Here is a 23,842-nt window from a genome sequence, read left to right on the forward strand (position 1 = left end):
CTTTGCAGATTCTACTTAGATGAAAGTCATTTGTTATTCCTCCAGTGACCTCATCTAGCATTTTATGCTTTCTTGCTGCACTTTTACTTTCCAGTTGGTATTACAGCTTCTTATGTACACATCTTATTATCCCTATTAGGATTAAATTCAATGAGGGCTGGGGCTGGGGCACAATTTTTTTTGGTTTTATCTTCTGTATCTACCATAGAACTTCACACATTTAATTGTTAGTGTTCAAGGCTAAGTATTAGAATGTCCAAGTAATTTAAAAAGGATGTTATTTTTAAATGAATTAAAACAGAAGGGAAGGAAGATCTTTTTTTTTGGCCATATGTCACTCCATTTTAGGATTAAATCTATGGAAATGAATTTCAGTGGCAGGCTCTGATTTAAGAAACACAATACATAAAAATTTCAGCTTACCAAACATATAACAAATATATACTAAATGTTGAGTATATATGCCAGCCATGATACTAAGCACTAGAAAATAGAAAGACAAAAATAAAACAGCTTATGTATTCAAGGAGCTTACATTCTACCCAGGAAAACAACATGTATATCTTTAAGTAAATACAATACAAATACACGATATTGATGGGGAGAAGTTAAAAAAAAAAAAAAAAGAGTACTTGAACCCAGAAGCCTGGAATTTTAGAGGAAATTTGTAATTCTAAGAGACAGAGGTGAGGTGGAAGAGAAGAGGTGTCAAGGACAATCTGTGCAAATCTATTTTAATCAGCAATTTCATTGTTTTCATACAAAGGAATGAAAATTTATAGAAAATAAAGAGTGAACTCAAACTTCTTATTCATTATCAAATCTTTACATAGTTGAACTACTGTTAGTCACAGACTTTTTCTGGACAACTGAACATTTCAGAGCACTATAGAAAAAAATATGGATAGAATTTCTCTCCCTCAAGTTTAAGCAAATTACTTTCACATTACTACTAAATTTCACATAACTACTAAATTATAAAATATAGCTGGGATAAGGAAGAAAAATATTATAAATTTTTTTCTACTATTTAAAATTCACAAGACTTTTTAACTATCCTTCTTTCATGGAAACAGGAATGAACTGAAAATGACATGATTCTGTAACAAAGAGTTTTCTGATCCAGATTCATTCCCTAACAAGGCTTTAAAGAAAATCAGCATTATTTTTTAAAGTACTAATCAAGTGTTTATATATACAATCAAAGGTTTATTTATACAAATACTACTGCTGACAGTAGCTCTAAAGGTAAATCTTAGAATACAAATTTTATATAATTTCTTAGCTCACTGAGTCTGAATAAATATTCCAGTGCTCTTGATGGTCCCAGCAACCTGTCCTTAATCTGTCACTGGATTTGCCTTCCTCCCCAGACTTGGAAATGCCATGCCTTTTTTCAACAACAGTAAGTGATAAAGGGTAGAACCAATCTTTAACCCCTCTTACAGCTATGAGGATACCTGATTTAGGGACTAGTTAGGCACTGGAAAGAAGTAAATTGTTACTACCTCTAGCATCCAGAAATCAGGTCAAGAAAAAAGATTGTATCTGCCAGTATTTGGGAATGAATATAGGTAGGGTCATGAGATCCCACTTGTATGATTTCCAACCTTTACCCAGAGTAGACAGAAGAGGCCAGTGAGGGAGTTTGTGGCTTAGTTTTTGTTTAAAGCCCTATGGACTTTAAGATAACCTAAGCACTTAAGCAATGAAATTCAAATATACTTGAGAGAGAATAAATAAAAGAATTCTCTAGTGAGAACTTGAAAGAAAGATTTTTAAATTTTCTAATACAGAGAGTATCCCAGAACTTAGATTCATGATGAGACTTCCAAAAGGCTGGGAATGGATTGGAATCAAGAGCAGAATACATAGTATATTTATAAATTCTAGATATAGACTACATCCAATTAGAACAAGAATAATAATTCACTTGTGGGGTGAAGAATTGGGAAATTTGAAAGAAAGAAGCTAAGATATAATTTTATAATTATGTTTTTATAACTTTATAATTAAAGTTAAAAATAAAGAGAAGTATAGGTTCTTAGGTGAGTGATGTTCCTAAAGAAATGAAGAGCTAGATTCTGATATGGCATTATCAACTTAATCTCAACTCTCCCTTTTTCTTCTCTTTATTAATGTCTTTCTAGTAACTGTCCTCTAAATCCCTGAATTCAAATCATGGTGGAACTGGTATCTGAGCAGAAAGATGACACTAATTATAATTCAGAAAAGAGAAACTGGTAGGTTTTAAATGTCTGGTTAACTTTCTTTTACAAAAAAATACAAGAATTTTCTCCTACTTAATATGGTACTAATTCAATGCATGAAAATCAAAGGAAAATAAATATTTCTAAAATGGAATTATGAAAAATGAAGTGTCACATATTAATACCTGAGGAATGCTGAGGTTCTTCAACTGGTCCTGAGTTATTTCACTGAGCTCCCGAAATGTCATTGTAAAATCAGCTTTTGTCTCTTCCATGAGCTAATAAAAGTAATTACATTCCTATAAATTTCTATCCTAATTTATCTTCTGTCTCTAGATCAAGCAATAGTTCAAAGTTATCAATTCAAAGCAAAACAGAACTTACATGTAGTAGAAATGCAACTAAAAAATCATCACCTTCCTTTTCACTAAGGAGACCCAATTTGGCTTTGAAAAGTTCTTTAAATCTGAAAGTAGAAATGGCAATAATATTTTTAAAAACTATTCATTTTTTCAAGCTTGTCTTCAAACTATTTAAGAGAATTAAAAACCTGTACTTAGAAGTGACATACCTTGTGTGATACAGAGTAGCATATCTCTCAAGAATCTGATCAGCACTGTGAAAACAAAATGAAGTATATTATATAATTATTCTTTAAAGAAAACCAACTATTTCAAATTTAAAGCAGTGTCACATAGCAAAGTGTCTCTTTAATAAACCATAAACTGCTTGATGATAAGAACTGTGTACTCTTTCATTTTTGTATTGTCACTGCTTACCACAATACATTGCATATACAGTAATAGACAGACACTGTTTAATTTAACTGATGAAAATCAATTTATTGATATGCTAGCATTACATAGCAACTATTCCCAAAATTATTTTGATTTAGCAATATTGATGATGACTATACTACATCTCCCCCTATTAAATAAATTATCTCATTCTCAGTTACAGCTCTGAGATCAAATGCAAAATTGTGTTTGGCTTTTAAAAACCTTCATAAGAAAGCCCCTTTCAAACTTTCCAATGTTTTTAAATTTATGTCCCTTCAACCTATCTGAATGCTCCATGACAATGGTCTCCAAACTGCTCCTTGCAAACAATAAAATGCTCCATATCCTGACCATGGGTCTTTAGTGGTTGTCACCCATTCTTGGGATGTTCCCCCTTCCCACCTCAACTTCACAGATTCTTTCATGGCAACTAAAATCCATCTTTCTTCAAGAAGCTCCCCCCTTTAATGCTAATGATTTCCTTCTGATTACACCTTCCAACTACTATATGTATACATCCTCTACACATTAAGCTTTTTATATGCCATGTATGTCTATCTTATTAGGATGTGAACTCCTTAAGGAAAGTACTATTTTGCCTTTCTTTGTACCCTCAGTTCTTGGGATGGTTACTGCTGGCAAATAAGAGACTTGTTCACTGACTGAATGAATCTCTTTGTGAAGGCAACAGACTGAAAAACTATTTTTAAAAAGCTTATTTCATCAATTTTGGATAGTGAAATAATAGCTAACTTGTATATATTGGAGCAGCTGGGCCATACAGTAAACAGAATGCCAGGCCTAGACTCAGGAAGACTTATCTTCCTGAGTTTAAATCTGGCCTCAGACACTTACTAGCTATGTGATCTTGGACAAGCCATTTAATCCTGTTGCCTCAGTTTCCTCATCTGTAAAATGAGGTGGAGAACAAAATGACAAACTATTCCAGTATATTTGCCAAGAAAAGGAATTGTAAGGCATTTGATACCATACAAATCATGTTCCCATTAAATAGTACTTCAAAGAGTAAAGTCAAGATGCAGCACATCATTAACAGAAAACATGAATGTCAAATTTATTTTTTTATCCATGTTCTGACAAAAGTCCATTTGTAATTTACTCCTTTCTATATTTGATTAGCTTATATAATAAGAGTATATGTGGCAAAGAGGCAGAGATTGGAACTGACCTGTGATTTCATTAGCATATAAGTAATTCACAGGAGAGGAAACTCCCTCAACCAATGTATGCAATTCATAGTCTTGAGAGTTATGTAGGGGTCTGAGAAGATAAATAACTTGCTCAGAATGGAGGAGGAGGAAAAGAGGAAGAGGAGAAACAACAGGAGGGGGAAGAGAAGAAGGAAGAAAAAGAAAAAGGAAGGAAGAAAAGAAAGAAAGAAAAAGAAAGAGAGAGAGAAGGAAGGAATAAAAAGGAAGAAAGGAAGGAAGAAATGAAGAAAAGGGAAGAAGAAAAAGGAAGGAAGGAAGGGAGGAAGGAAAGAAGGAAGGAAAAAAGAAGGAAAAAAGAAGGAAGGAAGGAAAGAAGGAAGGAAGGAAGGAAGAGATGGAGAGAGGGAAGGGAGAGAGGAAGGAAAGAAGAGAATAAGGAGGGGGGAAGGAAAGAAGGGAGGGAGAAAGGGAGGAAGGAAAGAAGGGAGAGAGGAAGGGAGAGAGGGAGGGAGGAAGAAAGAAATGAAGTGATGAGGGGAGCCCCTCTCTCTCTCCTGGACTTTAGGGGAAAAGTGTGGGAAACTCCCTTCAGAGAAGCTTTCCCCTAAGAGATCCACCCCAGGGAATCAAGATAAAGTGGTTTCATTCTGTTATCTGGGTGGGACTAGTTGAGTCCAGGACTACTCCTACTTAGCCCCAGCTGGAGATGGAGATTTCTATCCGACTCTACTGAGTTGGAGATTAGTCCAGGAACACTCATTCAATTCCAAGATTCTCTATTGTGATTCCAGCTCAAACTGTCCCCACCAAGAGCTGCCCATAAAACAGCTTCCTTCAGCTCAATCCCTTAGCAGAGGGCCTAATCATACCAAAGAACCTCTCTCTCCCCTTGGCATAGCTGCAACCCTCTGCCTGCAGAAAAGACATTCTCTTTTCAGTGTCACTCCCTCTTTATCTCTCTCACCTATTTCCTTAACAGGACCTTATTCACTTCTCTATTAAGATTTCTCTGGTAGAAACTTTCTCTGCTAGAGGATTTCTCTCCTAAATCTTTACTTCTCTGTCAGACCACCACTAAAGAAGTCAGTCTTCCTAGCAAAAGCTGACTTCTCAGTTCTAATAATAAAGTTCTTTTGCCAGTTTAATTTTTCGGGTTCGTAATTCATTTACAAAGGATCTGCTCCGACCAGAATGGGGTTCCCACAACTCCCTGCTCTGTGCCGAACTTCATCATTTTTGGCTTCCTGACTGGAAATCGAGGAGAACCAAACCTCATCAGGAGGAAGGGAGGAAGGAAGGGAGGAAGGGAGGGAGGAAGAAAGGGAGGCGGGGAGGAAGGAAGAAAGGGAGGAGGGGAGGGAGGAAGGAAGAAGAGGAGAAGGAAGAAAAAAAGGAGAAAAAGAAAAATTCAAGTCCTGAAGTAACATTGTTAGGATCACACAATTTAGCAGCCACCATTTTGAAGGAGCAAAAGTTTGACATACCATATTCCAGAAGGCAAAGGATATAGGCTTAATTATGGTGAAGGATAATTTACTCAGAAAAACTAAGTATATTATTACAGGATATAGGGAAGGGGCAGTGGGTCTTTCATGAAAATAGAAAACTTCCAGAATTCCTTGGGCTATGAAGGAATTTTGAAATAAAACACAGGATCTAAGAGAATCATAAAGAGGTTAAATGTGAATGAACAATAATAAAGGGCTTTGTTGTTGTTCAGTCAAAAAAAAAAAAAAAAAGTGATCTTGCTTAAGTCACACAGCTACCATGTCATAGATAGAATTTGAACTTATGTCCAATAGAATTGGAGGTCAATTCTATCCACTATGCCAAAAGCTCACCCAATATAACAAAATTTACATCCCCAAAACCAAATCATTTCCCAAACTAACCCTAGGGAATTAATGCTAAATATACAAGGGTATATAATCTAAGCCAATTTTCACACAAAATAAACTCCATTTCAAATTACACAGTAAGTTAATCAACAAGTGTTTAAGTACCTGCTATATGTCATGCTCTGTGCTAGGTACTGATGCAGCCAGGTGACTGGCACAATGGACTTGAACTTGAAATCAGGAAAGGTTGAGTTCAAATCCATACTAATTAGCCTAGTTAAGTCACATCCTCTGCCTCAATTATAATGAGGATATTAATAACACCTATACCTCACAAGATTGTTGTGAAGATCAAATGAGATACCAAAATACTTGGCATAGAGTCTAGCATACAACAATTGCTAAGTGAATACTTATTCCCTTCCCCTCCCTCAAGGGCTACAAATGCAAAGAACAAAACAATTCTTACTTTCAAGTAACTTATGTAATTATTTGCACATTCTCAAGATTTTATCTGAGTACATACACTTAAGTAAACTTGCCTCAATTGGCTAGTTCATTCTTAAAACATGCCCCAAGCAACATATTATTCACAACTGGTTTCTAGTCATAAAACCCATTATAGGGTCTACTGGTGAACACTGGTAATACTTTGTAGGGACAAATTTTTATAGAGCACTAAATTCTTCTTCCATCTAATACAGAGCCAAAGAGGTTGGAAGATAAAGCAGATGGTAAAAGAAAACATTTTTTTTCTTCTCCATTTCGCTGCCCCACAAATTAACCTTTGTGTCCACATTTCTTCAACTTCTTTTTTCCTATTTGTCTCTTAAAGAGAAGGTTGTCATTTAAGTTTCAAGAAATAGTCCCAGAGGGGAAGAAAAAGTCATGGAAATTGTTATTCCAAACCTCAAAGATTCAATCCAAAATAATGGGAAGCTATGGAATATTTTCCAATAAATGTAGCTACATTATTATGTATTTTATAATATACAATACTTTACAAATTCTAATTACAGCCAAGTTAAGAAAGATCTCACAAGAGACCTGCTTTAATGAACAGAATAGATTTTTTTAAAAGTTTAAACATTCCGATATATATACCACTTATTTACATTATTTCCTTGCTTGGCAAACTATTGCTTTGTAAGTTTTAGCTCCACTCACTTATGCATTCAAGGAGCCAATAACTTTTTACTATATAAAATTTTACAATATTTGGAGGAAATAACAAAATATTTTATGATTTCTATTCCTGCTATATGGAAACAGAACTTCAACATAGAAGTTAAAACTTTTTTTGTTTGCCATTATATGTGATTTGTTGCAATGGTATAAAAGTTACCACAATACAGTTTTCTTTTTAAAAGTTATTAAAAGAAATCTTATGACCTTACCTTTTTCCAAACATGTTAATTACAGAAATTCTAATTTTTTAATATGAAGAAGTGGTTAAAGATACTTACAGCTGCTTTTGCCTAGGATCCAGTAAAAGATTTAAAACCTGTAACAGCTTGTTCAGATTAAACATTCCAACACTGGCCTGATTTCCTATTTTATACCTTCCTTTATCATCAGATGCATTGGGTACAAAATCTGTTTCAAACAAAACACAATTCTGCATATAGGTCAATACAATAAATATTTGCTATATAATACATTAATAAAAATCCTTCTCATAATATTTAATTCAGACAGTAAAAATATAAGAACTACAATAACTTAAATGCTAATGTTTATCTCACAAAGGAAAACATTTTGCTTACAAATTTTCAGATCATCACAACTGCTATTTTCCTGCATTAGATACTAAATAAAAGCAGATGCTAAAGACCACTATTTGAATTTTTTTACACTAGTCTGAGTATTTCCTATATTAATAAAAGCCAAACCAGGGCAACTAGGTGGCACAGTAGATAGAGCACCAGCTTTGAAGTCAAGAGGACATGAGTCCAGATCTGATCTCAGACACTTAACATTTCCTGACTGTGTGACCCTGGGCAAGTCACTTAACCCCAATTGCCTCAGCAAAAAATAAATAAGTAAATAAATTAAATAAAAATAAAATTAAATAAAAGCCAAATCCTGGGCACCTAGGTATTAGAGTGAAAAGAGCACTAGCCCTAGAGTCAGAAGAACTTGAGTTCAAATCTGATCTCAGACTCTTAGTACTTCCTAGTAGTGAGACTGTGGGCAAGTCACTTAACCCCAACTGCCTTGCCCCTCCCCCCCAAAAAAAGTCAAATCCTCTCCATGCCTTACTGTTCTGTGTAATTCTGTACATATTAAAATCTTTCCATTGTTCTATAGCTTTTCTCTTATTCTTTCAGCATATCTTTTGTGTTTTTTAAACATTTTTTAAAATTTTGTTTTATTTAAAAGCCAGTGATTTCTGGAGGAAAATGATCCAGACTGAACCCTTCCTTTGGAGTAATTGAAAATGGCAACATTTACAACATTCTACTTTAGCAATCCCCTGTCTCTCAGCTGTGAGAAGAGAGAAATATTTTATTATGAGTGCTCTGAGAATAGTTTCATACTATTACGAATTTTTGTTCTTTTTAACGACCATTTCACTGAAATCACTGGAATTACTATATACATATATATTCCGGTTTTGTTTATATCTCTCTGCATCAATTCATTCAAAAGCATGTTTTATACAAATGCTTCTCTGAATTCCTCAGTTGTAATTTTCTTCTGTATAACAGTATCCCATTACATTCATATATTATTCATTTCAGACATTCACCAATCAATGGGTGCACACTTTGTTTTTAGTTCTTTACTACCAAAGAGAATGCTTCTATTGATGTTTTAAAATATATTCAAATTTTATTTCTGTCTTTGACTTCCTTTGGTTATATGTCTAGTAGTGGGATGGTTCAATCAAAGGATATGGACAGTTTAGTCACCTTTCTTGCATGATTAAAAACTGATATATATAGAATGACTGTCTCATATCCTACCTCTTTCAACAATGTATCATTGGGCCTGTCTTTTCCCAGTCTTGCCAACACTGATTGTTTTTGTTTTGTTTTTGTCATCTTTGCAAATTTACATAGCACAAATCTCTAAGCTGTTTTAATTTGCATTTCTCCTACCATTATTAGGTGGAGAATATTTTCATGTGATTGTTTATAAAACAAACTCTTCTTTTGAAATCCATTAGTCAATATATTCTTTGACCACTTCTCTACTGAGAAATGACTCTCAGTGTTATATATTTGTACCAATTCACCAAATATGAGATATTAGACTTTTATCAATATTTAATATGTTTTATCCCACTCTATAGTTTCTCTTCTTATTCTATTTCATTGATTTTGTCTATGCAAAAGCTCTTAATTAGATATACTTGAAATTTTTTTGTTATCAAATCACCAACTCAACAAACCTGTATTAAGTATTAACTACGTACCACTCTGCTATGTACTAGACAAAGACAAAAAGTCACTTTCTTCAATATCACAATCTAATGGGAAAGATATACAATCAACTCCGTACAAAGATATAAGAACAAATTGGAAACAATCTCAACAGGAAGACATTGGAATGAAGGATGTGGAAGGTTGGGAAAGACTTCTTACAGAAGGTAGATATCAAATTAATTTAGACCTGAAAGAAGTAAGAATACCCAAAGTAAGGAGACAGAGTGTTGTACACAAGGAATAATGCAGGGGTTAAGTTTAAGATATGGGTGAATGCATATGTGTGATGTGAGATGAGGAGGGTAAAAGGAGGTCTCAGCAAATGGCTTCAATCTTTTTGAGTGACATGTGAAGCAAATAAGACTCTCAGAGAGGTGGGAAGGTGGGGTTTGGGAATTTTGAGGAGGGTGAAAAGGCCTAGGAAAGCTGCTGGATAGTGAATTAATTAGAGAAGTGTAAAAGGATTGCTATGCTTCAGAGAGATAAATTTGAAGTGGACCCCATCAGCACTGTTTCATGATTTTTCTGCAACATTTTTTAGCCGCATGTAAGAGATGCTAAGGCAGAGATGGAGGGACTAAACCAAGATTAGGGTTTTGCAGAGCAATATCAGTGACAGGATAATGGGACAAAGGAATGAAGAAAAAAGGATGACTGGTTTGTCAAGGGCTCGAGATGGAGAAGCAAGGAGAGCGCTATATAACAATATGTGATTATATAATATAAAATTGTTACATATTAGTATTATATACATTCACATGTGACTTATAGTAACAAAGTATATACTTCTGTGTTTGTAGAGAAGATAAATATATAAATATTATTTATATACAAATATTATTAATATATAGGATTATAACGTTAGCTCTAGATGTAAAAGGTACTTCCTTTCATTGGTTTTTAATTTTGTTTCCATATGATTACCATCTATATTTAGGATTCAAATCCATTTTGAACTAATTATAGAATGCAGTGTAAAATAATGCCCTGTACCGAATTTCTGCCAAACTACTTTTCAGTGTTCTCAGTATCTCTTCATCAAAAAAGAGATCTTTTAATAAGTTTTGTGCTTAGGCTTATTAAATAGTAGACTATATTGTTTTCAATTTCTTCTGTTATATTTCCCTTGAGATTCTAAACCTTCAAAATAAATTCTGCTATTATTCCAGCTGGGTTTATAAAATATCCCCTTAGCAATCTGATTGCTGCTTAATATTGATTTAAATAAACAATGGCATTATGTATGAAAGTGTATTCAGTTCTCCTTAAGTTTCTATATCAGGTTCCTACATCTGGTTCTTTCAATCATATGCATATTTCCTATACTTTCAATGGGTTAAATGAATGATTCCTTACTTTCAGTTACTTTTCAGTAACTCTTAAGTTTTTATATTATTTTTTCTTTCTTCCCCTTGTTATGGTTTTACCCTCTTTAGTTACAAAATAAATATATGCAAATAAGTCAAATTACTCTAATCTTTTGCAGTTGAAATCCTCAACATGGCCCTCTAGCTCTTTGAGTGTTGTTGAAAATCTTTATTAGCCTCATATTTCTCATAGTTTCTAAAATTAAAAGTTCTTTCTCTGCCTCTTTAAAACAACAAACAGTACACAACCAAAACATCATTCTACATTACTCAAAAAGTAATTGGGGTATTTATATTTGCTCCAATTAGTTTTCCACCCAAAACTACCCAAAATCTATTTAAAAGCTGTGCTTCTTCATATCCAGATATTAACATTTTTTATTAAAATAAAATTCTTTTCCTACTTTTTTTAAGTATCAAAATATTCTTTTGTAATAGCTACAGTATTTTTCATCCTTTGACAAATGATATTTTCCTTTATACAAAAATACTTTTCCCTTAGGCGCTAAAGTGCTTATTTTATCTTAAAGAGTATATCAATATAAATAAATTATGCATTATATGAAAGTTTGATGGCTAACAGTTTTGATGTCCTACTTTCTTTTTACTGTCAATAGTTTTGACTATGTTGCAAATATGGTAAAAGCTGCCATATGGAAACTTATAAATGATTTTGCTTTAGAGTTTAGTGCATAAATGTTACCTAATTTGTGGGTCTGCTATTGTGCCATCTGTTAAACCAATAGTTTGCTATGCAATAGCCTTTCTGGAAAACCATTTAAATGCCACTTTGTTTCCCCCCCCTTTTTTGTCTTTTCTAGTTTAAGGTATAGCTTTTTCTAACTGTAGAAAGATCTTTTCTATTTTGAAGACATTGCCTTTTTTCACCTCATAGAATCATTATCAATTAATATTTTAGTTACCAGCCACGAGATGCATGACAATAACTGGGGATTATCATCCATAGCTGGATGACTCAGTTAAATAGAATAATCCCAAGCATGCAATTCAATCTACATGTAGACTTTAGAAACGTGGGTTTTTACTAGTTATATACCAGAATTTTGCTAAAACTTCTGAGAAATTACTTCTGATTCCTTTTATTCAAATGAATACAAACAAACTTTCTTCAAAATAAAGACAGACTCAAGTAAAACAATATATAGAAATAATCATGAGAATAAACAGAAAGAAGAGTAAACAGAAATATACAGTGGCTTCTCAATCATGTTCTAGAAAAGGACATGAAGGGGAGAAGTCTTTATATTATTATATGAAAGTACACCCTTACTTAACACAAATTGATGAAGTTTTATTCCCCAAGGAATGGTTTTCAAATGGAGAATCTCAAACTATCAATAACAATAAGTAAGAATATTCTAGGGGCAGTTAAGTGGTGCAGTGGATAGAGCACCAGTCCTGAAGTCAGGAGCTCCTGACCCGAGTTCAAATCTGGACTCAGACACTTAACACTTTCTAGCTGTGTGACCCTGGGCAAGTCACTTAACCCCAATTGCCTCAGGAAAAAAAAAAAAGAAAGAGAGAATACTCCAAAACGCTGACAGTCAGACAAATGCAAAGAAAATAATCAAGTAGAGTGCTACTGTCAGTGCAAATCAAAAACAATTTTGGTCGTTCTCATGATTTCTCATATAAAGCAATGTGATGTATTTTAATTTAACTGGGATGATCACAAGATCACAGATCTTGAACTACAAGGAGATTCAGAAGCTATCAATTCCAAACCACTCATTTTGTATTTAAGAAAACTTAGCCCTACAGAAATTTAGTCATCTTAATTTTATAATACATAAAACAATAAGATTAAGTGACTTGTCCAAGGTCACCCATGTCCTTTACTCCAAAGCCAATGTTTTTATATTATGTCACTATCATACTCTATCACTGCTATCTCTACTAGATCTCATCTCTTACTTAATCATCAACTTAAGATGATAACTTTATTTTGAAATGAAAGACAGAAAACATACTTGGATCGTAGGCCTCCATAAAACCAAAAGGACCATAATCTATTGTAATAGATAACAAACTGAAGTTGTCAGTATTGCAAACACCTAAAATAGGGAGAGAAATTAAAAATAATTATATATTTTAAATTACATAATTTATATAGATATAGACATATTAAATTACAGAGGAAAGATGTTTGTGAAAAATTATTAATTACGGAAATTGAATAAAATATTTACATGCAAAATTTTATTGCTGGAATATTATATGATGATCAATTCTGATGCATGTGACTCTAACAATGAGATGATTCAGATCAATTTCAATGGTATTCTGCTCAAAAGAGTTATCTACACCCAGAGAGAGGACTATGGGAACTAAGTATGGTTCACAACATAGCATCTTCACTCGTTCCGTTGTTTGCTTTCATTTTATTTTCTTCATCATTTTCTTTTCTTGTTTGATTTTTCTTGCACAGCAAGAAAATTGTATAAATATACTGGATTTAAAATATATCCCTATAATGTTTAACATATATTGGACTACTTGCCATCTAGGGGAGAAGGGTGGGAGAAGGAGAGGAAAAACTGGAATACAAGGTTTTGCAAGGGCTAATGTTACAGAATTATCGATGCATATATTTTGAAAAATAAAAAGCTTTAATAAAAAAATTATTGCTGGCCAAGTATCATAGTTAATTTTAGATAGTTAAAGGGGAAAAGTTTTAAAATTAAGGCTAAATCTATTTTCAATCCCCCCAAGAATGACAAGATCTACCCCAAAGAAAACAGAGACCCAATTAAATGTTCTCTTTAGTATCCACGCGGGCCCCTTGAGGCATCACACCTATTCCTTTGTCTCCTGAAGCCCCACCAATGTGCTTACATATAGTCAGCACTTAATAGATGTCTACATAATAGAACTGAATTACCTCTTGGTTAAACAGGAATACCATTTAATTTCTAATAAAATAGAGAAAAGGAAGGTAATTGGGAAAAAAAAGTCTTATGAGGATCAAATGAAAATCTTTCAATATATAGAAGAAAAGAAATGACAATACTGAAGCAATAGCACTAAAACACTTTCTATAACTACTAAATAAAATAAAATGCACATCCCAAATGATGTAATCAAATTTTAAAACTCCAAACCACCTCAGAGATTATCAGCTTTATTTCTTCATTTTGCAGATGAGAAAACTAAAGCCTAAGGACACTAAAGGATTTTCCTGTGATCAGAGAAGAGGGACTAGAACCTAGCACTCCTCTCAGTCCAAAACATTCTCACTAAATCATCATATCCAAAATGATACACATACACAAAAACCCCTTGGTTGTATATTTGTACTTAAAATAGATGAAAGACTGAAATAATAAACCCCAAAGCAATTATTTGATGGGATCTGCCACATCAATAGTCTTCAATTATCCTGAGATGCTTTCTTGACTCAGTTTTTTCCATTACTGTAGTGCTAAAATTAGTTTATGGGGGAGCAGAGCCAAGGTGCTAGAGTAAAGGCAGGAACTTGCCTAGCCTCTCCCCAAAACTTCTCCAAGTTCCTTTACATCATGACTCTAAATAAATTTTAGAGCATCAGAACATCCAGAAAAATGGAGTAAGTCATTTTCCAGCCATTTTCGAAGGCAATTTAGAACTCAGCAGGAAAGTTCTGTGACATCAGAGGGCATACAGTATGCAGCCCAGGACCCGGCCCATGCCTGGGCCAACCTCTGAATACAGCAGCAGTACTGGTGGCTTATTTTCATTTCAGACCTCTCATTTCAGAGACTCCAAAGAGGAGCTGGAAGGTCAGCAGGAAAGGTCTATGAAACCAGAGTGGAACCCAAAGCATAATCCCAGTGCAAGCCCAGGTCTAGCCCCAGCTCTAGCTTTAGCTCAGACCCTAGCTTCAGTGAGATGGGACTGTGAAATCTGCAGCAGTGCTGGAGGTTTATGGACCTCTCAGCCTGGGGATACCAGGGAGAATTCAGAAGGTCAATGGAGAGGGTCTGTGGCAACAAGATGGTGTGCAGTTTCAGCACAACCCCAGCCAGCACACTAGATGTTATAGCTACAGAGGGGTACGAACACATCTAACAGCTCCAAGGCAGAAAAAGAATGTTTGTGGTCAGATTCCTACAGGGATCTCTGAAAACACCTGCATAAAACCCTTTGAAGGTTTGGACAGTACACCTTCTACCCTGGAAACAGAGCTCTATTTTAACAAAGAGTTATATGCTAGGAAAATGAGCAGAAAACACCCACACCCACATAGTTTGTGATCATTTATTATGTTATTATGGTACAAGGAAGATCAAAACACACACTCAAAAAATGATAACAAAGTCAAATTCCCTACATCCAAAGCCTGCAAGAAAAATCAGAATTAGGTTCAGGCCATGGAAGAACCTTGAAAATCAAATAAGACAGAGAAAAAATTAGGAAAAGAATTGAGGGAGGTGCAAAAATACACAAAGCTAGTGAGAAGAAGTTAATGAGGAAAAAACAAAATTAGCCAATTGGAAAAGGAAGCACAAAAGCTCACTGAAAAAATAATTCCTTATAAAATAGAATTGAGCAAATGGAAGCTAACAACCTTATGGGAAATCAAGACACAATAAAGCAAAATCAAAAAAAAAGAAAAAGAAAAATGAGGGGGAAATATGAAATATCTCATGGGAAAAAACAACCGACTTGGAAAATAGATCCAGGAGAAAAAAAATTTAAATTCTTGGCCTACTTGAAAGGCATGATCAAAAAAAAAAAAAAAAAGAAGAAGAACCTGGACATCATTTTTCAAGAAATCATCAAGGAAAACTGACCTGATATTCTAGACCCAAAGGGTAAAATAGAAATTGAAAAAAAATCCACCAATCACCTCATGAAAGAGATTCCAAAATAAAAACTCCCAGGAATATTATAGCCATATTCCAGAACAGGTCAAGGAGAAAATATTGCAAGCATCCAGAAAGAAACAATTCAAGAATAGTGGAACTACAGTCAGGATAACATAAGATTTAGCACCTTCTACATTAGAGAACTGGAGGGCTTTGAATATGATATTCTGGAGCTAGGATTACAACCAAGAATCACCTACCCAGTAAAACTGAGTATAATATTTCACAGGAAAAGGTGGTCATTAAATAAAACAGAGGAAACAGAGCTGAATGGAAAATCTGATTTTCAAATTCAGGATTCTGGAAAAGCATAAGGAGGTAATCAGGAAAGTGAAATCATAAGGATTTTAATAAGGTTTATCTGGTTACATTCCTACATGGGAGAATGATACTTGTAACTCATTAAATATTCTTGTTATTAAGGCAGTTAGAAGTATATAGAAAGAGGGCACAGGTGTGAGTTGAATATGAAAGGATAATATCTTTTTTTTTTTTAAAATGATGAAATTGGGGCAGCTAGGTGGTGCAGTGGATAAAGCACCAGCCTTGAAGTCAGGAGAATCTGAATTCAAATCTGATCTCAGACACCTAACACTTCCTAACTGTGTGACCCTGGAGCAGTCATTTAACCTCAATTGCCTCAGCAAAAAAAAATAAATAAATAAATAAAAAATAAAAATAAAAAATTATGAAATTAAGGGGTAGAAGAAGAATGTACTTGGAGAAAAGGAAAGGAAGAAGTAGAATGGTGCAAATTATTTGCCATAAAAAAAGAGGGAAGAAAAAGCTTTTACAATGGAGGGGAAAAGAGGACGAGAAGGGTAAATGAATGAATCTTACTCTCATCAGAATTTACTCAAATAGGAAGTAAATACATATTTAATTGGGGTATAGAAATATATTTTACTCTACAGGAAAATAGGAGGGGAATGGTATATGAGAAGGAAGGAGATAGATTATAGATGGGCATACTGGAGGAGAAAGTGGTCACTTTTAAAGGAGAGAGAGAATAAATAGTGTGAATACAATTAGCAATAGTAATTGGAAAAAAGTTTTCAAAGCAAGTTTCTCTTGCTTCAAATATTATTGTTCTCTGAGAAATGATGAGCAAGATGCTCTCAGGAAAAAATAAACCTGGGAAGTCCTCCACGGACAAAATGAAATATACTATATACAAAGTATATTGTTCTGGGATGACCAGCTGTAAATGACTGTATTATTCTCAGTAGTACAATCATCTACAACTACCATGAAGGACTTAGGATGAAAAATCCTATATATCTAGAGAAGGAACTGATTGAATCTGAATACAGACTGAAGCATTCTCTATTTCTTTATTTTTTTAATAAAAATCTCTTTTTATTTAAAGGATTTAAATAATCTATTTTTTAACTTAACTTTTCTTGAGGGTTTTTATTTTCAATAAAGTGGGAAATCTATGTATTCTTTAACAACTTGACTTTTATGGAAATGTTTTGCATACTTTCAAATGTGGTTTCTTAATTGTGGGTGGGAATAAGGGAGAGAACCTGGAACTCAAAAATCTTAAAAACAAATGTAAAAAAAAATGTTAAGAATGTAATTTGGGGGAAATAGTGAATAAATACATTTTTTAAAAATAAAATGAAATTAGTTTATGTTCCCACAAAGATCATGTAAGGGACTCAAAAGCATTTGAAATGACAAGTGATTATCCTAAGATTTTAAAAGTATTTTTAGAGTAACATCTAATATTTTCTTTTAAGAGCACTGGTATCAATAAAGCAACTTTCTAGGGAGAAAATTTCTAGGGAGGTTAGCTACAGAAAGGAAATTTTCAGTGCCTCTCATAGAGAAAGTGACAATGGGATTAGGTCAGAAAGATATTACCAGCTATCTTCTTATTCTAAAGAAGCTTTTACCATGAATTACTCCTGATTGGCAACACTAGCAAGAAAACCTCATCATGTCACTCCCCTTATCATTTAATGCTACTGCTTCCCTCTTCCCTCAAGGATTACTCTTCATAAGCAGACTCCAACCTACCTTTTAACTTTATTATATATTTCTTTCTTTCACAGACTCTGGGGTCCTTGTTCATGACACTCCCATCTCCCATTCCCAAACCATTCACAGGCCTGGAATATTCAAACTTCTCCCTTCTGACTCTTAGAATCCCTCATTTCCTTTAAAGCTCAAGTAAAGTGTCACTTCCTATATTAGGCCTTTACCAGTTGTGACTGTTTCCACCACAAATTATTTTATATATTCATTTTGCATACACTATATCTAAACTTGAAGAATGTAATTTCCTTGAAGGTCAAGAAACTATCCCATTTTCATCTTTGTATCTCTAGTGACAGTGTACAGTAGGTTCTTAATGCTTACTGATTGACTAATTCAGAGAATCAGTCAGAGAAACTTCACATGATAACTAATTGTCTTTTATGATGTTACTATAAAAAAGTCATAATGTTTTCCACCACAGTTATAAATTTGAAATACAAATTATATCTATATATATTATACAAAATATATACATATATATGTATAAAACTGTATAAATTTAAAGCAGTCATTCTCTCTTCTCCTGTGACCAAGAACACATACTACCAAAATAGTAGGTTCACATAGGGTACATATGCCCTGTGGCTATGGAACACAAAAGCATGACAAAGGAGAATGTTAAGAATGTCACAAAAGTTGGATTCTAGTTTTTGCTTTGATACACAACTTAAAGTTTGAAGCCTTGGAGCAAGTTCTCTGAGTCTAAGTTGTATTATTTATAAAAGAGGGGAGATGGACTAGATCTCTAATATCATTTTCCAACTTCAAAATTCTATATAAATGGGGCAAGTAGGTGGTACAATGCATAGAGAACCAGCCCTGAAGTCTGGAGGCTGAGTTCAAATCTGACCTCAGACACTTAACACTACCTAGCTGTGTGACTCTGGGCAAGTCACTTAACTTCAATTGCCACAGCAAAGAAAAAAAATTCTATATAAGTAATTGGTTCATGAAGGAATACTCTTTAAATTTTTTGCCACTGACAAAAGACACTTCCACATATAATAGCCAAATGAGAGCATATCCTCACAGAACATTGTTCTGTCATCCTGAAATGTAATATAATCAATATTACTACCAGTATAGTTAGTTCTTATATGATTTACAGTCTTGGGAAAGAGATTGTGAAATTCATAAATAAGAAAGAACTTATTTTCTTGCTCATTTCGAAAATTTTGGCTTTTGAATTCCTACATTTTAAAATGAAGCTACACATTTAAAAATATACCATGTACTGCTTTTCCCTTCTATATATAATGTTCAGTTCAAAATATTTTAATGAGAGAAAAATCTATAAAGATAAAAAACAGCAAAGATTAGTACATTAAAAGCCTCAAGAAACATATTAACAGAAAGATAAAACAAAAATAAATGACAATGAAGTGAATTTCTCTAACAAATGGATTCTCTTTTAGTATTTGAAAAATGCATAACTAGATAGCTTACCATGAGCAAAACCCACAGACATCCAGGAGGCAATAAGATATGCTGTCCCAGATACCACATTAGAGAAAAAATCCTGAAATCAAATACAAACATCATTTTGTCTGTTCTATAAGTACTATAATGGATTCTAATAATGAGAAATTTAGTGAATGGAAAAAATTCTGTGGAAATACTTAAAGAATTGGAACTGAAATTATTCAACCAGAAAAAATAAATAGAAAAATAAAACAAAGTAAAAGAATTACGATAACCACATGTTCTTTATGCCTTTTAACTCAAGCAAAAGAAAGTTTCCTATGAATGAGAGTTTATAAAACTGTGGTTTGATTTAAGAGGGAAATTATAAAATCTTTGCAGCTAAAGTAATGTTATGGTATAGGTTGTCATCTTTCTGGCAAGTAGATTATGACATCTTTCAAAAATCTAAGATTCTCCATTCATGATCAAAATGAAACATTCACTTCCAGGTCTATTATAGCATATCAATCTTATAATCTAGATCAACCCTGTTCATTTTACAAATGAGGAAAGTGAATCCATTAAAGATTAAGTACCTTACCCAAGATTACATTTCTAATTAGCAGAAAAATCAAATAACAATTTAAAATTCTTCTTTTCCAATCCTGAAAGTACAATTCTTCTGCTTCCTGTTATCCCTTAAAAAATATACACAACAACTCAACTGATTTTTATCACAATGAAATTTTTTTGAGAAAACGAAATATATTTTTTCTATGAACAGAGAAAGGGATATATATATCAGGATATTTTTCAGGAAAAAATACATCAACAGTATGATTTATATATGATTAAAAAGCCCCAATCTTATCATCAACTTTGACAGAAGGGAAGAAAAGCCCAATATTCCAAACATCCAAAATCCACTAATAATTATTTAACTGTAGTATAAGACTATGGGTTTTCCTTCCATTTTTGGATACTTTTAAGACCAAGGCAACTTGTTCATCTACAGATCTCATACTAAAGAATAGAATAATAGAATAAAAGAAATACATACTAAAGAATCTATTCATTATAAATATCACAGAGCTACATAATATCTTTTGTTTATTCAGTATGTAAACTCTCAGGTGCAAATTTCTAGGCAACAAAGAGAAAATATTTCCCTATTTTGAAAGCTTACCAAGTATCTGTTAGGATCCTTCACATCTACTGATGGAAAATGTTCCCGTATGACAAAGTTTAATAATTGCCTAGAAACAAAAAAATAACTATTCAAGCAACTGCTTTGGATAGCAAAATACTAAATTGATGAGGTTTATATCCCCTTGATTCCCAGTAGTGATGAAGTTATTGGCAATAAGAAAGTTGTTAAAATCCCTTTCGGTGGTCCCACAGGTTCAAAGTGAAAGAATTCACTTATCCTGAAATATTATTGGCAAAATGAAAGTTTATTGTTGGATAGAAACCAGTTTGCTAAGAGACTGACTTCTATAGTGGCAATGTCCTCATCATTTTTGGTTCCCTGATGACTGGGAAATCCTTGAAAATCTGGACAAGGTAAAAAAAAAAAACAAAAATAAACCTTTTTCCTCTCCTAATTCTATAGGAGACAAATACCCAGGCAGGTTTAAGTCATTGGAGCCCCAGGCTGGAGCAATATTCTCTCAGGGAGAATACCTGCGTTCTCTGACAAAAGACCTCTTTTTGTTGCTCTCCATCTCTAGAGATATCTAAAGATGGATAAGGTGTTATAGAATTGGGGAAAACTAAGTTTTGTTGTTGTTTTGTTTTTTTTCCTGGCAGAAATGAAAAAAATCCTTCCTTGATCAGAGACCAATTCAGCTTGAGAAAAATCTCCAACCTGGAAACCTTAAAATGCTGATTAGATTTGCTGGAAGGGAATCAGACTCACTCCATCCAGCTCCTCTAGAGACAAAGGAGCCTTCCTTTGCATCTCAGTGCACTCCTAAAGCCCTTTTTCTCTCTCACCTGAACTGAATCTTGGAACTTCTAGCTTTTCCAAGGATTTTGATTTTAAACTCTGCTCTAGGGCAGAAATGGTGGAAACACTCAGAAAGCCGAATTCACCACCACCACCAAGGAGAAACATGGTTATTAATCTGGGAATCCCACCCAACTTTCTCAAGGGTCCAAGGCCAGTACGCTTGTTGATCTGTCCTGGGGAGATAACCTAGAGGAACCTAGAGAAACCAATTTTGAGCCCTCAAGTTTCTCTGACTCTGCTCTTACATTCAGCTTCTGGAGTCCTTAATGACAGGAATCAGGCTTTAGCCGAAGAGAGAGGTCATGATATTAAAGCGAGATTTGGAGACATGTCTCTACTCTTGGCTGCTACCCCAGGGAACTACAGAAGTCTGTGCTTTCCTGAGTTCAGACAGGAAGAGCACTGGAGGGATTGCCCAGAGGTGTCAGCCATCTTCCCAATGCCCTGTCCTGGGTGCCATTATGATTTAATGGTGCCTTCGAGTACCCTCTGCCCAATGAGAAGACATTCTCTTTTCAGTGTTAATCCCTCCTTATCTCTCTCACTATTTGCCTAACAGGACCACACCTCTCTTTATCTCTCTGTTGATTTCTATGCCAGGAGACTTCTCGGCTAAGAACTTCATCTATCTCTCTGCCAGGACTCCTCTGCTAGACTTTTACTTTTACCTTGACACGAAGGAAGTCAGTCTTACTAGCAAAGGTCAACTTCTCAGTGCCAATAAACTTCTTTTTGCCAATCTAACTTTTTGGGTTCATAAATTCTTTTGTGAAGGACCTGTGCTGACCAGAAGGGGTTCCAACAACTCTCTGCCCTGTGCTGAACCTCATCAAAATCATTTAAAATCTTTTTTCATTTTTAAAACAAATTTCCCTATTTCTTCATTCTCCCCCTCTGCTAAGTTTTATAACAAAGATTTAAAAAATTTAAAAAGATTAAATTCAATAAAAAACTTTTTAAAATTTTACATTATATTCAGTGTTACACATCCATAGACACATAGCCCCATTTTCCCCACATATTTCTCATATTTATTGTTTCACTACATTGTAATATTCTATTACATTAATGTGCCAAAATTTCCCAATTGATAATGATGCAATAAGGACTCTCTTCTCCCTGATCTTTGTGGAGTATGGGCCCCCTGACCTGGGGAAATACTTGGAAATGGTCCCTACCCACCTGAATCTCCCTAGGAAAAGCTATCTGGTTCCCACAGGAATCTCCCACTCCCAAATGATCTGATAATCACTTTGGTCTGGAAAACAATCACCACCCTTTATTGAATTGAAAATTAGTCCCTCAAATTCATCTAGAGATCGCTCCCTAGCCCCAGGGCCTTAAAAGTCCAATATAATTGAAGGCTGTATCCCAAACCTTTTCTAAAAATCCTATCAGAATTTGGCCCACTGAGAAGTTGTTTCTCAGTGTAATAAATCCATTTTTTACCAAAGTCTCACCAGCAGATCAGGACTAAGAATTTTTTAGCAAAAATTTGCAACACCAGCTTAAGGATCTCTCACCCCTCATTTCTCATACCTCAACAATGAGAAACCAAAATTATGGAAATGGAATCTCTCTTTAAAACAACTTCCAGCAATTATAGAATGTATTAATAAAATTTAAATAATAGAAAAAATATAATGTATTAAAACCTTTTATTCTTATACCAAAGGAGACATCTCTACCTTCCTAAAATGTAACTGTTTCTCTCAGTTGAATTCCTCTCAGATCTTCCCTTATTTAAAGCCTAGAAAGATGCTGAAATGACTCCCTATTGCCTGCCCAAAAAAAAACCCCTGTGAAATACAAATCGTGGCAAAGGCCCCTTTAATATAGTTCCAACCCTTCAATGAGAAGCTCAGAGATCAGGAGAGTGAACAGTGGACTAAGAACTGGAAGAGCAGGATTCTGCACTAACAATTTACCCTGGAAACAGAATTTAGTTTGTGTTGAATTAAAGTAGAAAAAATAAAAGAACCTTCAGCTCCCTGAAATGAAAGCACTTAGGCTAACAATATATTAAATTTAGGACAGGATTTATTTAACCTAATCTAAAACCACTAAACACAAGAGAATGTCACTCTAATCTACAAATGTTTAAAACAACTCTCCTTTCCTTTCTTGTGAGCCTCCATTTCTGCTACACTTGAAGATTCCAGGTTCCTTGAAAAGGGAAAGCAGTTGAGCGTTGCAAGCTTCTTAGAGAGAACCAGAATTGTAAGCAAAAGAGGGGCTACCACCTGAGACTGGGGCTCTCCTAAATCCAGAGGAAGCTCCTCAAAAAAACCACAGAGCCTCATCACAGGAGAGAAATACCTTGTCACAGAAGTGTCTGAATGGGAAAAGGTTCTTGCATTCGTACAGCAGAAGTTGCAAGAATAAAAACTATAGGAGTCACAATGGTGAAGTGATGATGAATTCTTACATGAGAAGGAGTTCTAAAGCACAAATCTCCTGGACACTGAAGAGTTCTTAGACAGTGACACATCCCTGGATCAAATAGAGGAGTTCCAGTTTGAATTAAGAGTCAGAGCTAATGAACAATAAGGGAGATCTCACCATCTTCACCATCGTGGTAACTAATCTAGCCCTCATCCTCTACTAATACTGTTGAGACAGGACCAGTGAGAGGTAGCCAATATTAGGGAAACACCAATTCTTTCCTCTAGAAAAAGAAAGAGAAGCAGAATTAGTTTGTGCTAAATTTGGAAAA

General features: G+C 34.2%; 1 protein-coding gene across 4 annotated transcripts in view; it reads right to left on the reverse strand.

Moving 5' to 3' along the window:
* The window catches only part of LOC127564472 (protein adenylyltransferase SelO-like), a 72,775-nt gene that overhangs the window by 20,886 nt on the left and 28,047 nt on the right, over positions 1-23,842 (reverse strand). For 3 of the 4 annotated variants that reach the window (XR_007954281.1, XR_007954280.1, XM_052001017.1), the window contains exons 9-15: positions 20,302-20,371; positions 19,158-19,230; positions 12,789-12,872; positions 7,466-7,595; positions 2,782-2,826; positions 2,595-2,676; positions 2,396-2,488 (exon numbers count right to left, since the gene is read on the reverse strand). Coding sequence is in view for 2 of the 4 variants with exons in the window: in XM_052001017.1 (XP_051856977.1) it covers positions 2,396-2,488; positions 2,595-2,676; positions 2,782-2,826; positions 7,466-7,595; positions 12,789-12,872; positions 19,158-19,230; positions 20,302-20,371 (577 nt within the window). In the remaining 2 variants the exon portion in view is untranslated. Of the gene's footprint in view, positions 1-423; positions 484-2,395; positions 2,489-2,594; positions 2,677-2,781; positions 2,827-7,465; positions 7,596-12,788; positions 12,873-19,157; positions 19,231-20,301; positions 20,372-23,842 lie in introns of all 4 variants that reach the window. The other variant, XM_052001018.1, reaches the window with a different exon arrangement.

The sequence above is a fragment of the Antechinus flavipes genome, chromosome 5 (assembly GCF_016432865.1).
Source record: "Antechinus flavipes isolate AdamAnt ecotype Samford, QLD, Australia chromosome 5, AdamAnt_v2, whole genome shotgun sequence".
NCBI classification, from domain to species: Eukaryota; Metazoa; Chordata; class Mammalia; order Dasyuromorphia; family Dasyuridae; genus Antechinus; species Antechinus flavipes.